The 13,181-nt window shown below is 41.3% G+C and overlaps 1 protein-coding gene across 2 annotated transcripts in view; it reads left to right on the forward strand.

The window, feature by feature from the left end:
- Positions 1–2,646: 2,646 nt before the first annotated feature.
- Positions 2,647–13,181, forward strand: part of LOC126298804 (1-phosphatidylinositol 4,5-bisphosphate phosphodiesterase eta-2-like) — a 428,484-nt gene continuing 417,949 nt past the window's right edge. The window contains exon 1 of one of the 2 annotated variants that reach the window (XM_049990266.1): positions 2,647–2,772. In XM_049990266.1, coding sequence (XP_049846223.1) covers positions 2,721–2,772 — 52 coding nt within the window. In that variant the 5' untranslated portion in view covers positions 2,647–2,720. The remainder of the gene's footprint in view (positions 2,773–13,181) is intronic. The other variant, XM_049990265.1, reaches the window with a different exon arrangement.

A 13,181-nucleotide genomic window follows, 5' to 3' on the forward strand; every position in this document is an offset into this window, starting at 1 on the left:
TCTTCTTCCCTCAAGGGAGTTGGGCTCTCGAAGCATATCCGTAACACTTGCATGCTGATCGAAACTACCAGTAAAAAACATAGCAGCCCGCCGTTGAATTGTTCGATGTCTTCCTGTAATCTGAACTGGTACAGTTCCCAAACAATCCAGCATGTACCATTACTTTCTTTCTGCGTAATTGTTGTGGTGTAAAATTAATTTAGTTATTTCGTGTAAGTCAGTGCAGATTGCTATTCTACGTGTGGTTTGAAGTACTCGCGCAGGCGTCGGTCGCAACCTACAGCAATGGCAATGTTACGTAGCAGTTTACACTTTGAATATTGTTTCTGAAACTCCAGGTATATTTTCAGCGCGAGTAAATGCGTCTTAAATATACGTGGCATGACGTAATCTCAATACGCAAGCAAAACGTTATTCATCATTAATGGATATATTTCGCTCTCTTTCAACAAATGACAACGTAACGTAACCTGCAAATAACGCAGCGATAATATAGAGCATGAAATGATTTCTTTTCCAAACAAACTAATGTTACACAGAAAGGAAGAATGGTACAACACCTGCGTATTATTGAAATAATTGCAAAGAATTTCTTTAACTTTATCTCTTTAAGAAATGAGTTAACTTTTAATCCCTTGAATTAAATGAAAACATTGTAAACCAGAGGTGAAGCCTCACTTAAGCCTTGCGGTATTAAATCTCTGAATACTCGTAACTTTCGTAAACAGAAATATTAGCTAACTTTAATACTGAAAACCGATTGTAAAATCGATAAAAGCACTTAGGATTATTTTCCTTTGCGAATGAAGCTCGTAAACACTAAAATGTTCTTTAGTACACGTAAGGGCGGACTCTGTGCCACCGAAACAGTCGAAGCCAGATGGGCAATATACAGGAATATTATTATCTTTAAATAAATTTCACGTGGAGGGAGAAGTAGTTTTGAAAGGAAACATAAGATACTTTCAATTAACAATATACTGTAACTTTAAACCTCATACAATTGGTCAGACAGCGAGTTATACATAGCCACAGGCGAGAGAGAACAAACAGGCGAAAAACAGAACAATCAGGGGAGAGCAACATGGCCCTTGTGTATATATATTACACCTGAACTTCTATGCTTTCATGAAACGTATTGAAATATCGTATTCTTTATCTCCGAGATTAATGGAAAATATTTACAATATTTGCCACAAAATATTATCAGACTCGACAAAATGACTCGTATTATTACAGGCATTATTTTCTCGGTTTACGTTACATTTATATTAGTTGAATATATCGCGTCATACATTAGATAGGCTTCCTCAAGAACAGGACGCAATAGCGTCCTATATGCGGTCTCCTTTACAGAGAAACTACACTTTCCTAGAATTCTCCCAATAAGCCGAAGTCGACTATTCGCCTTCCCTAGCACAATCCTCACTTGTTCGTTCCATTCATTTCAAATCGCTTTGCGGAGTTACGCCCAGATATTTAAACGACGTGACTGTACCAAGCAGGACACTACTAATGCTATATACGAACATTACCTATTTGTCTTTCCTACTCATCAGCACTAACTTACATGTTTCTACATTAAAAGCCAGCTGCCCCTCATAACACCAACTAGAAATTTTGTTTAGGTCATCTCGTATCAACCTACAGTCACTTATGTTCAACATCTTCCTGTACACCACACATCATCAGCGAACAACCGCAGGTTGCCGCCCACCCTGTCTACTAGATCATTTATGTATACAGAAAACAGCAACGACCTATCAGTCTTCCCTGGGCCATTTATGATGTTAACCCTCTAAATGCGCTACCAACTGAGCTACCCAAGCACGACTCACGCCCACTCCTCACAGCTTTACTTAAATTTACTTTAAGTTTGGAAGGTAGGAGACGAGGTACTGGCGGAAGTAAAGCTGTGAGGACGGGGCGTGAGTCGTGCTTGGGTAGCTCAGTTGGTAGAGCATTTGCCCGCGAAAGGCAAAGGTCCCGAGTTTTAGTCTTGGTCCGACACACAGTTTTAATCTGCCAGGAAGTTTCACTACAGAAGAATGTTGAAAATTAGGTGCCGGGCGTTGTGACCGAGCAGTTCTAGGCGCTTCATTCCGGAGCCACGCTGCTGCTGCGGTCGCAGGTTCGAATCCTGCCTCGGGCATGGATGTGTGTGAGGTCCTTAGGTTAATTAGGTTTAAGTAGTTCTAAGTCTAGGGGACTGATGACCTCAGATGTTAAGTCCCATAGTGCTCAGAGTCATTTTTTTGAAAATTAGTTGGATTGATTAGGTAAGGAATAAGGAGGTTTTCGGAGAATCGCCGAAGAAAGGAATACATGGAAAACATTGACAAGAAGAAGGGACAGGGTGATAGAACATCTGTTAACATGTCACGGAGTAACGTCCATGGGACTAGAGGGAGCTGTAGAGGGTAAGAACTGTAGAGGAAGACAAGAGATTGGAATACATCCAGGAAATAATTGAGAACGTTGGCTGCAAGTACTACTTTCTGACGTGAAGCATTTGACAAGAGGCGGAAAACGTAGGTGCAGTCAAATGAAAACACGGCTGGAGAGCTGGTGACGCAGTTGCCATGGCGACGGGCGGCCTCCCACGCCGGGACAAGCTGGAGCCACCTGGCGGCCGCTGTGGTCAGCACAGACCGCGCGCCGAGTCGCCGTAGTCGCGGGCCGGCTGTGGCAGCGCGCGGAACGCACGCCTCGTCAGCGCCATGGAGACCAAGGTCACGTACAGCCTGCAGATGCAGTCGCCAGAGTTCAGGGGTACGTGCTCGCCACGCTGCGCGCCTGCATGCAAAACGGCCACGCTCTGCGACGCTTCCTGCGCATGTCTGCAACAGGGTGTGATGCTACTGGCAGCTCGAGAAGGCGCGGAAAGTGACCTTCGCCGTTAAGGAAGTCTGCCTTGTGTTGGCGACGTCACGTCATCGGCATGTGTCGGCCTGTTCACTCTCTTGCCTCTACGTCTTCCTGCCCCCCACATACAGCTCTCCCAGTGCTTACCTATCCTTTCAGTGAACGTCTATTAATACTGAGCCGTTCTGTAACTGAAGAGTGTCGTATTTGTTGCCCAAACGTGGTGATGTCAGACAACTTTCAGTGGGCGATCGGTGTTTGTGTAATGTTGTGAAGGACCCGTAGCGCCGATAAACTTCGAGGCTCCTATTTAGCAATATGTTCTGCAACTTGAATTGGAAACGACACATAGAAAATGTTGTGGGGAAGGTGAATAAAAGACTATTATTGGCAGAATACTTAGAAGGCGCGACAATTCTAATATAGAGAGATTGCCTACACTACGCTTGTCCGTCCTATACCGGAGTACTGCTGCATGGTATGGGAGCCTTACCAAGTAGGTCTGACGGAGGACAAAGAAGAGCAGCTCGTGTGATATTATCGCGAAACAGAGGAGAGAGTGTCGCGCATCATAAGCGAGGTGAGGCAGCAATTAATAAACCAAAGGTGTTTCGGTTGCGGCGACGTCATTTCACGAAATTCCAGTCACCAACTGTCTCCTCCGAATGTCAAAATATTTTCCTGACACCCATTATCAAAGCGAGGAACGAGCATCGCAACAAAATAACAGAAATCAGTGGACGAGCGGAAAGATTTTTGTGTCCATTTTTCCCACGAGCTCTTCGAGAGTGTATTATTGGCAGAACAATTAGAAGGCGCGACAATTCTAATGTAGAGAGATAGCCTACACTACGCCTGTTCGTCCTATTCCGGAGTACTGCTGCGTGGTATAGGAGCCTTACCAAGTAGGTCTGACGGAGGACAAAGAAGAGCAGCTCGTGTGATATTATCGCGAGACAGAGGAGAGAGTGTCGCGCATCATAAGCGAGGTGAGGCAGCAATTAATAAACCAAAGGTGTTTCGGTTGCGGCGACGTCTTTTCACGAAATTCCAGTCACCAACTGTCTCCTCCGAATGCCAAAATATTTTCCTGACGCCCATTCTCACAGCGAGGAACGAGCATCGCAACAAAATAACAGAAGTCAGTGGACGAACGGAAAGATTTTTGTGTCCATTTTTCCCACGAGCTCTTCGAGAGTGGAATGGTAGAAGAGAAATGGTCTGAAGTTGTTTCTATAAACCTTCTGCCCAACACTTAGGTGTGAATTTTAGTCTAATCATGTAGATGGACAATCTGTTATTTTACTTCAAAATAATATTTAATGGCAACATGAAACGAAGTTTAAGTATTGACAGATCTACACATATAATCAGCAAGCCACCATGGCGGAGGGTACCTCGTACCAATACTAGAACTTTCTTTCCTGTTACACTCGCAAATGGAGCGAGAGAAAAACAACTGTCTACAGGACGGTGGGAAACAGTCTGAAAAGCTTGTTAGGGTGTACTGATGAACAATCGTTAAGATAGAAATTCTATACGTTGTGCCGCTTCCGAGTTATTTAGCATTGAAGTTAGCCAATTAGCCAATCAGGTGGTTGCGCGAGTAAATTCAAGCACCTGCGCGCGTAAAAATACGATAATGCACAGATATCTGGGGGTCCGGAGTTACCACTCGTTGAAATGCTCGTAACCAGTCAAAAGTGCCTTTTTCGGAAAATGGCCTTTTTAGGAAGTGGTAAATTTAAGCTAGGCGAGCGAAAGATACGTTCGTATGGTTTGAGGAAACCAAACGAAGAACACGTTTGGCGACACCGCCTCCGACAGGCTGCTTGAATTTGAGCGCGCCACGACCTGATTGGTTAACTTCAGTGCGAAATAACTCGGAAACGACGCAACGTACTTCCTAAAAATTGTTTCTCACACATCGTCCCCTGTGTCACCCCTACAAGCTTTTCAGAATGTTTCTGACCACCCTGTATATGTCTCGATAGGAGTAGTAATTTTCTCTTACATTGTTTTCGCGGTGCTGACGCAAAATATGCGTCGGCGGCGATAAAATCGTTCCGCAGTCAGCCGCAAATGCCAGTTTCCTAAATTTGCACAATACTGTTTCGCGAAGTGAAAGTCATCTCCCCCCCCCATTTCTTTTAGTTCGAGTTCGCGACGCAGCTCCGTAATACTTGCTTGCTGATCCAACCTACCGGTAACAAATCTAGCAGCACACCTCTGAATCTTTCTTCTAATTCGACATGGTGGGGATCCCAAATACTCGAACGGTTCGCAAGACTGGATCATATGAGTGTTCTATACGCGATCACCTTTACAGATGAGATATAATTTCCTAAAATTGTCCCCATAAACCGAAGTCCACCACTCGCCTTCCCTAGCATCGTCTTCGCGTGCTCAATCCGTTTCATAATACACACTGCAACATCACAGATATTTTAATCGACATGAGTGTGCCACGAAACGCACCACTAATATTGTATTCGAACATTACAGAACTGTTGTTACTACTCATCTGCATTTACTTAATTTTTTTATAAATTTAGAGCAAGATGTCATTCATCAAACCAACTAGAAAAAGATGCAATGCGCCTTCATTTTTGAACTATTATTATCTGAACAACACAAACAGCTATGTGCTTCCGAGTGTTCAGCATAGTTGTTGTTTTCATGTTTTTGGACGCTATTTCGACGACCGACCCGGTAGTCTCGTTAAGGTGCTGAGAATTGTATTGGTTGCGCTCCATGCATCAACTGCTCATAACAATACAGCTTGCAGCACGTGAAGAGGACAAATGGGTTGAATCGTCGTGCTTGAATGTGGGGGCAACTGCTCTACTGTTCGCTCGAAAGCACGATATTAATGTAATCTTTTTGTAAATCACTTGATTGCTGGACTTCTTACTTCTGAAAGGTAGAAATAGGAAAACTTCAGGCTGCCAAAGCTTTGTGTCTGATCATTGCCACTGATAATAATAATAATAATAATAATAATAATAATAATAATAATGCAATGTAGACCGTTCCCTTTGGATCCCTACGTAATTCGGTGCTCTCCGATACACACGATCGAACAGCGGAGGAGTGGTACTCAAGCGCCAACTTTAGGTTACAATATCTCCGGATGTAAATAACATTTTACAATACAACAAACGGCACTGATTACGTATTTGTTTATATGTTCAGATGTGCCAACAAAACTAACGTGGTTCCATTAAAAAAAAACGTAGGTTTGTGTTAGAAAACATACTTTCGTACATTTTTGTATTGTTAGTATTAAACAATTACACTAGCCCCTCTCCTCACGTTCGGTCTGTGGAGTCGGTTCGTCAGTATTTGATGTGGTTTACGAAATATATCCAGCGGTAACGTTAGGTGACTCACCCTGTATAGTTACTATTGTGTTGTGTTGTCAATAATTTCGTTTATTGTTGGGAAGCGAATAATGAAGCAGTTAACGCGGGTACTACAAGGGGCAGTCAAATGAAAACGAAACAGATGGAAAAAAGTAAGTAAACAGTTTATTATTTCAAAAGTAGTCTCCACGATACATTTATCCCATTGTCAATACATATATCCCAATGTGACACAAGACGGTCAATGCATTCACGGAAAAATATCTTCAGTTTCCTTCGGAACTATGATTGTATCCAGGCGTGCACTTCTTCGTCCGAAGCAAATTGACGGCCACCATGGTCTTTCTTCAGGGCACCAAAAATATGGAAATCGTGTCGGGAGAGATCAGGGCTGTGCGGAGAATGTCGAAGAGCTTCTAAGCGAAACTTCAGCAGCGTAGTCGAAACAACAGGTACGCCAGCTAGGGGCCGGGGGAAGGGGGGCTGATGTTTTTCTTTGAGTGCAAGGACCACCTGCTCATGTACTTTCTGGAACAAGGCGCCACAATTAACGCACAGCGGTACGTGGGCACTTTGCAAAAACTGAAGCTTCCCATCAAGTCCAAATTCGCAGGAACGTTGACGGCCAGCATAATTCTGTTGCAGGATAATACCCCCCCAAACGTTGCCAAAGTTGTTTCGACCACTCTGCAGAAATTTCGCTGGGAAGCCCTTACACATCCTTGATACAGACCCGATCTCTCTCGATGCGATTTCCATATTTTTGAAGCCCTGAAAAAAGACATTCGTAGATGTTGATTGGCTTCGAATGAACAGATGCACTCCTGGGTACATTCGTGGTGCCGTAGGCAATCGTACACATTTTTCCATGAAAACACTGACCGCCTTGTCTCACAGAAGGATGATATTTGAAATAATAAACACTTTGCATATTTTTTTGCCAGCTATCTCGTTTTCACTTGACTGCCTCTTATACTTAAGACGGAGAAGGCATTTTCGTGAGATATTTAAGTATATGTGATGCACCTGTCTCATAGATGCATGGTACATAGTACGTGTGTTGTGGGTGGTCTGTGTGTGAAAGATGTTGTTCGTAGAGGGTGTTTCAAAAATGCCCGGTATATTTGAAACGGCAATACAAACTAAACGAGCAGCGATAGAAATACACCGTTTGTTGCAATATGCTTGGGACAACAGTACATTTTCAGGCAGACAAACTTTCGAAATTACAGTAGTTACAATTGTCAACAACAGATGGCGCTGCGGTCTGGGAAACTCTATAGTACGATATTTTCCACATATCCACCATGCGTAGCAATAATATGGCGTAGTCTCTGAATGAAATTACCCGAAACCTTTGACAACGTGTCTGGCGGAATGGCTTCACATGCAGATGAGATGTACTGCTTCAGCTGTTTAATTGTTTCTGGATTCTGGCGGTACACCAGGTCTTTCAAGTGTCCCCACAGAAAGAAGTCACAGGGGTTCATGTCTGGCGAATAGGGAGGCCAATCCACGCCGCATCCTGTATGTTTCGTATAGCCCAATGCAATCACACGATCATCGAAATATTCATTCAGGAAATTAAAGACGTCGGCCGTGCGATGTGGCCGGGCACCATCTTGTATAAACCACGAGGAGTTCGCAGTGTCGTCTATGGCAGTTTGTACCGCCACAAATTCACGAAGAATGTCCAGATAGCGTGATGCAGTAATCGTTTCGGATCTGCAAAATTGGGCCAATGATTCCTTTGGAAGAAATGGCGGCCCAGACCAGTACTTTTTGAGGATGCAGGGACGATGGGACTGCAACATGGGGCTTTTCCGTTCCCCATATGCGCCAGTTCTGTTTATTGACGAAGCCGTCCAGGTAAAAATAAGCTTCGTCAGTAAACCAAATGCTGCCCACATGCATATCGCCGTCATCAATCCTGTGCACTATATCGTTAGCGAATGTCTCTCGTGCAGCAATAGTAGCGGCGCTCAGGGGTTGCCGCTTTTGAATTTTGTATGGATAGAGGTGTAAACTCTGGTGCATGAGACGATACGTGGACGTTGGCGTCATTTGGACCGCAGCTGCAACACGGTGAACGGAAACCCGAGGCCGCTGTTCGATCACCTGCTGCACTAGCTGCGCGTTGCCCTCTGTGGTTGCCGTACGCGGTCGCCCTACCTTTCCAGCACATTCATCTGTCACGTTCCCAGTCCATTGAAATTTTTCAAGCAGATCCTTTATTGTATCGCTTTTCGGTCCTTTGGCTACATTAAACCTCCGTTGAAAACTTCGTGTTGTTGCAACAACACTGTGTTCTAGGCGGTGGAATTCCAACACCAGAAAAATCCTCTGTTCTAAGGAATAAACCATGTTGTCCACAGCACACTTGCACGTTGTGAACAGCACACGCTTACAGCAGAAAGATGACGTACAGAATGGCGCACCCACAGACTGCGTTGTCTTCTATATCTTTCACATCACTTGCAGCGCCATCTGTTGTTGAAAATTGTAACTACTGTAATTTCGAAAGTTTGTCCGCCTGAAAATGTACTGTTGTCCCAAGCATATTGCAACAAACGGTGTATTTCTATCGCTGCTCGTTTAGTTTTTATTGCCGTTTCAAATATACCGGTCATTTTTGAAACACCCTGTACATTAGTTTCACAAGCTGTGACCTCCACCACATTGTCATGCGATAATGCTAGCACAGTATAGTCCCTACAAATTGAAGTGAACTGGACCGAGACAACCTCGAACTATTGAAGAATTTCGGACTATCGAAATTTGTATGGGAAACGAAAGAAAACTATATTTATAAAAAAAAACCACATGAACAAAGCCTGACTTGCTTTTTTTTAAAAACTCCGAGTTTATAGTTTTTTGGTTGAGACATTCTTCAGAGCATTGCTTTGAAGAAAACTGTTTCATTTTAAGTCGATTCCTTGGTCAGTCACCATATTCGACAGCATTTTTTTTTGTCGCTTCTCCTTTGTCGAGTCGCTTCTATGCTCCTAACTTAACATTCAAAGAAACAAATTTTCTTTTCTTTGTTGCAGCAGTCATTTTTAGGCGTACAAGTAAAACAGTCAAAAAAGAAAACGAAACATAGCACTGCAAAAACAATTAGAAATCGGCAGATGCATATGTGTGGTGTCGTTGAAGATTTGAACATCGAGGTTCAATACGTTGCAGTTTTGTTTTTTTTTTATTTACGGGCTCGGATTTATGGGACACTCGTAATTCAGAGACTCGAAATATCTACACTCTACTGTATTTGAAAAAAAATGTTATTGGTAACTTACGTTACCAGTGATGGCAGTAATGATATCTTAAAAATAGCGCCTTGCCACGGTTCGCGCGGCTTCCCCCGTCGGTGGTTCGAGCCCTCCCTTGGGATTGGGTGTGTGTATTGTCTTTAGCGTAAGTTAGTTTAAGTTAGATTAAGCAGTGTGTAAGCCTAGGGACCGATGACCTTAGCAGTTTGGCCCCATAAAACTTACAACAAATTTCCAATTTTTCTTAAAAATAATTTATTTTAGTTACCTGTTTTTGCCCTCTGGAAACTACATTTTACCTCTTAGGGGGTAATTACCCCCAGATTGAGAACCACTGATGTACTCGGTGATGTAGTTTAGGGTCCCAGGTAACTCACCCCGCAGCCATTCACCTTCGTGGGCCCTCGTTCGCGAGTAATCAACAACAAAAGGTTTCGTAATTTTTCGTGATGTACTAGAGACTTTAAATGCACACACTTACCCAAAATGACGTTTCAGCGCAGTAGTTAGCGTAATAGTCTGCTGTGCAGAAAATTGTGGGTTCGAATTTTATCAGCTGCTTCAAAAATTTTTGGTTATGGTAGTGCCTTTGATCATTATTTTTATTAAGTTAATTGGTTTAAATGTATTTTTTTAATTTCTAATCCTCTGCATGTTATTTTAAACATCAGATTAACTTTTTCATTTTCTGTTACTTTTTCTTCCTATCATTCTGTTTTCGAATCTTTGTGCATTTTATTTTAATTATTTTTATTTATCTGACACAATATTTAGAAGTTTGAAAATGCCGATAAGTCGGTTAAAAAACAAAAGACGAAATAATGTATTTTTATTGTGCAATGGTGTCAAATACGAATTTTTCGTTAGTTACAATAGGTATGTTTTTTGGATGGTAAACGTCATACAAACATTTAAAATACAAATTCCTTTTGCACTGTGGACAAAATAACGCAGAAGAAGATTTAAACGAAAAAAGTGATTTTAAATAAATACGCCAAATGACGAATTGAAATAATGAATGCACTAACATTAACGAAAATATAAGGTGATCAAGTGGAAGAAATTAAGTCTAGATGAATGCAAAAAAATTAAAGACACATGCACAAAGATTATAAATGAAAAAAAAGCGAGATGTGGAAAAATAACAGTAAATGGTAAAAGTTAACTCGATGATGAAAATCATATGACAAAGGGATTGAAATTTTAAAAATGACATTTAAACCAATTAATCGAATAAAAATAATATCAAAGTCATTTTGCTGACTATTTAAAAATAAAAAATTTCATAGCACTTGACAAGGTTCAAACCTGCGACATTCTGCACGTCAGGCTAATACGATAATCATTACGCTAAAAGGCACTAAATGAATTTCTGTCAGTTTTAAGGCTTGTTACTGTTAACTAGTTAGTTTCAGGTTCTATGAATCATTTGTGCGATTCATAGTAATGATGAGGAACGAGGCATTGTACATCCATATAATAGAAATTCTTCTACGGAATGAAAACATTTTCAGTTTGTATTCAAATTTAAATTTGCTGTCTGTCAGACATTTTACATTATTGAATAGGTGATGAAGTTTAGTGGCAGCATTGTGAATTTCCTCTTTGTGCAAAAGATAACGGTAATGTGGAATAATGAATGTCTTTTATCTTCTGTTATTGTAATTATGCACATCATTGTTCCGCTTGAATTGCAGTGGATTAGTTACAAAAACGTTTGGAGGGAATAATACTGTGAAGCAGTAGTCAAATTGTTGCTTTCATTAAGTGGGAACGGTATGGTAACCACTGTTCCAGATTTTTGCCATCGCGCTAATTAACTGCAAAGAGTAATGACGGCTGCCCGCTGCTGCAGGCGCTGAATTGTGCAGGCTGTCTCGAAAATTCGTTATGATTGCTACGGCACACGTTAAAAAGGAAAATGCGTTGTTTTATACACTTGTAAAAATTAGATCTCTTCCAAATAATATACAACAAGCAGAATTAATTTTCTTTTTTTCAGGTGACGCTAATATTGTAGTCAATCAAAACATACATAACAGCAACAGAAGAAATGGAAAATAACGTTTTTATTCTGCAAATGGACTCACTTTCAATTTCAAATCGTTATACTACAGCAACAGTTGCTATCAGGTTTCCGAATGAAGCCCTAGTGTAACGATTGAATTCACGACATCCAGAGATTTACGGCTCTATGTGATGTTTTCGTTTTTTTGGTGAGATGTGTATGGGGCTGAAGGATGACATAGTAAAATGCTGAAACTGGTAGTCTTCAAAATAAAATACAATAACATTTTAAGATACACGGCTGTTAATGAATTTCATTGCCATTGACAGTTACTTAACCAGCCAATCATTTCCAAAGATATTTAGCGATTTGAAGATAAAGCATTTATACGAAAACCGCAGAATTGCAATACTGCAATTTCACATTGGTACAAAACCTAAAAATGTTACGTACTGAGGTAATCAACGTTTTTCACCCTAAATTTTTGAGTATGAATCCTTAAACCAACTGTTTGACTTACTTAAACAAAGTGGACTCATCAGTTAAACGGATATTAGTTATAGTATCTTAACTATACGCAAACTGATAAACCGTCAGAAACGTATTCAGATACACACAAAGCCGGTATTGCTAAATAAACCATGTGTTACATTGTACGAGAAGATTAAAAGTATATGAATTTAAATGCCAAAACAATTTAGCATGTGAGTGCTGGTACACAGGACTGTGATATGTGGATATAATTTCAGAGGTTGATGTACGAGTTTAACAGGAAAACGGGATATGCAAAGTGGAGCAGTAAGATAAACGCCATGTGCTGGGTGAGAAATAGTTACATAATTTACAACAAACATACCATCTTAGCTGTTAACAATGTTCACTGACAGCTGTTGCTGCAGCATGAGTGGGTAATAGGTCTGTATTTGATAGTTAAGAATTGATTCAGTAGTCTGTTAAAAAATGGTTCGAATGGCTCTCAGCACTATGGGACTTAACTTCTGAGGTCATCAGTCCCCTAGAACTTAGAACTACTTAAACCTAACTAACCTAAGGACATCACACACATCCATGCCTGAGGCAGGATTCGAACCTGTGACCATAGCAGTAGCGCGGTTCCAGACTGTAGCGCCTAGAACCGCTCGGCCATCCCAGCCGGCTAGTACTCTGTGATTGGTGTTTATCGATAGCCAGAATCTGCCTTCAGCTCCCCTATGGGGAACATCACATTTAATATTATGGACCAACAGAAACTGAATTCCAACATTTAGCTGTCAGACTTTGTTAGTATTCTGACTGATTGCCGTTTCGCTGAGTGACATACTCGTCTGGAGTGAGGGTATATCAACAGCGATACTTTTGCGAACTTTGTTGACAACATACTTGCAATATTGTCAGCGAACTATATTTTGGAGCAAGTTTGCAGAAATGCGAAACATTACATGTAAATAAAACTCTTGGTTGTATTTGTAACACATAGAATGTGGTTTAACAAAATAGCGTTATGTGGAATTTATTCGTCAAATGTTCGAAATTACGCAAAACTTTATGTGAATGATTGTTTCCCGAGTTTTAAAAATACGGCGAAATCACGCTCACTTAGTCGTAAAGTGTGTTATTATTTCCAGTTCGAAACTGGCAACAGTTGCGGGGACCCTAATAGCGCGTGATCGCAGC

The sequence above is a fragment of the Schistocerca gregaria genome, chromosome X, assembly GCF_023897955.1.
Source record: "Schistocerca gregaria isolate iqSchGreg1 chromosome X, iqSchGreg1.2, whole genome shotgun sequence".
NCBI lineage: Eukaryota > Metazoa > Arthropoda > Insecta > Orthoptera > Acrididae > Schistocerca > Schistocerca gregaria.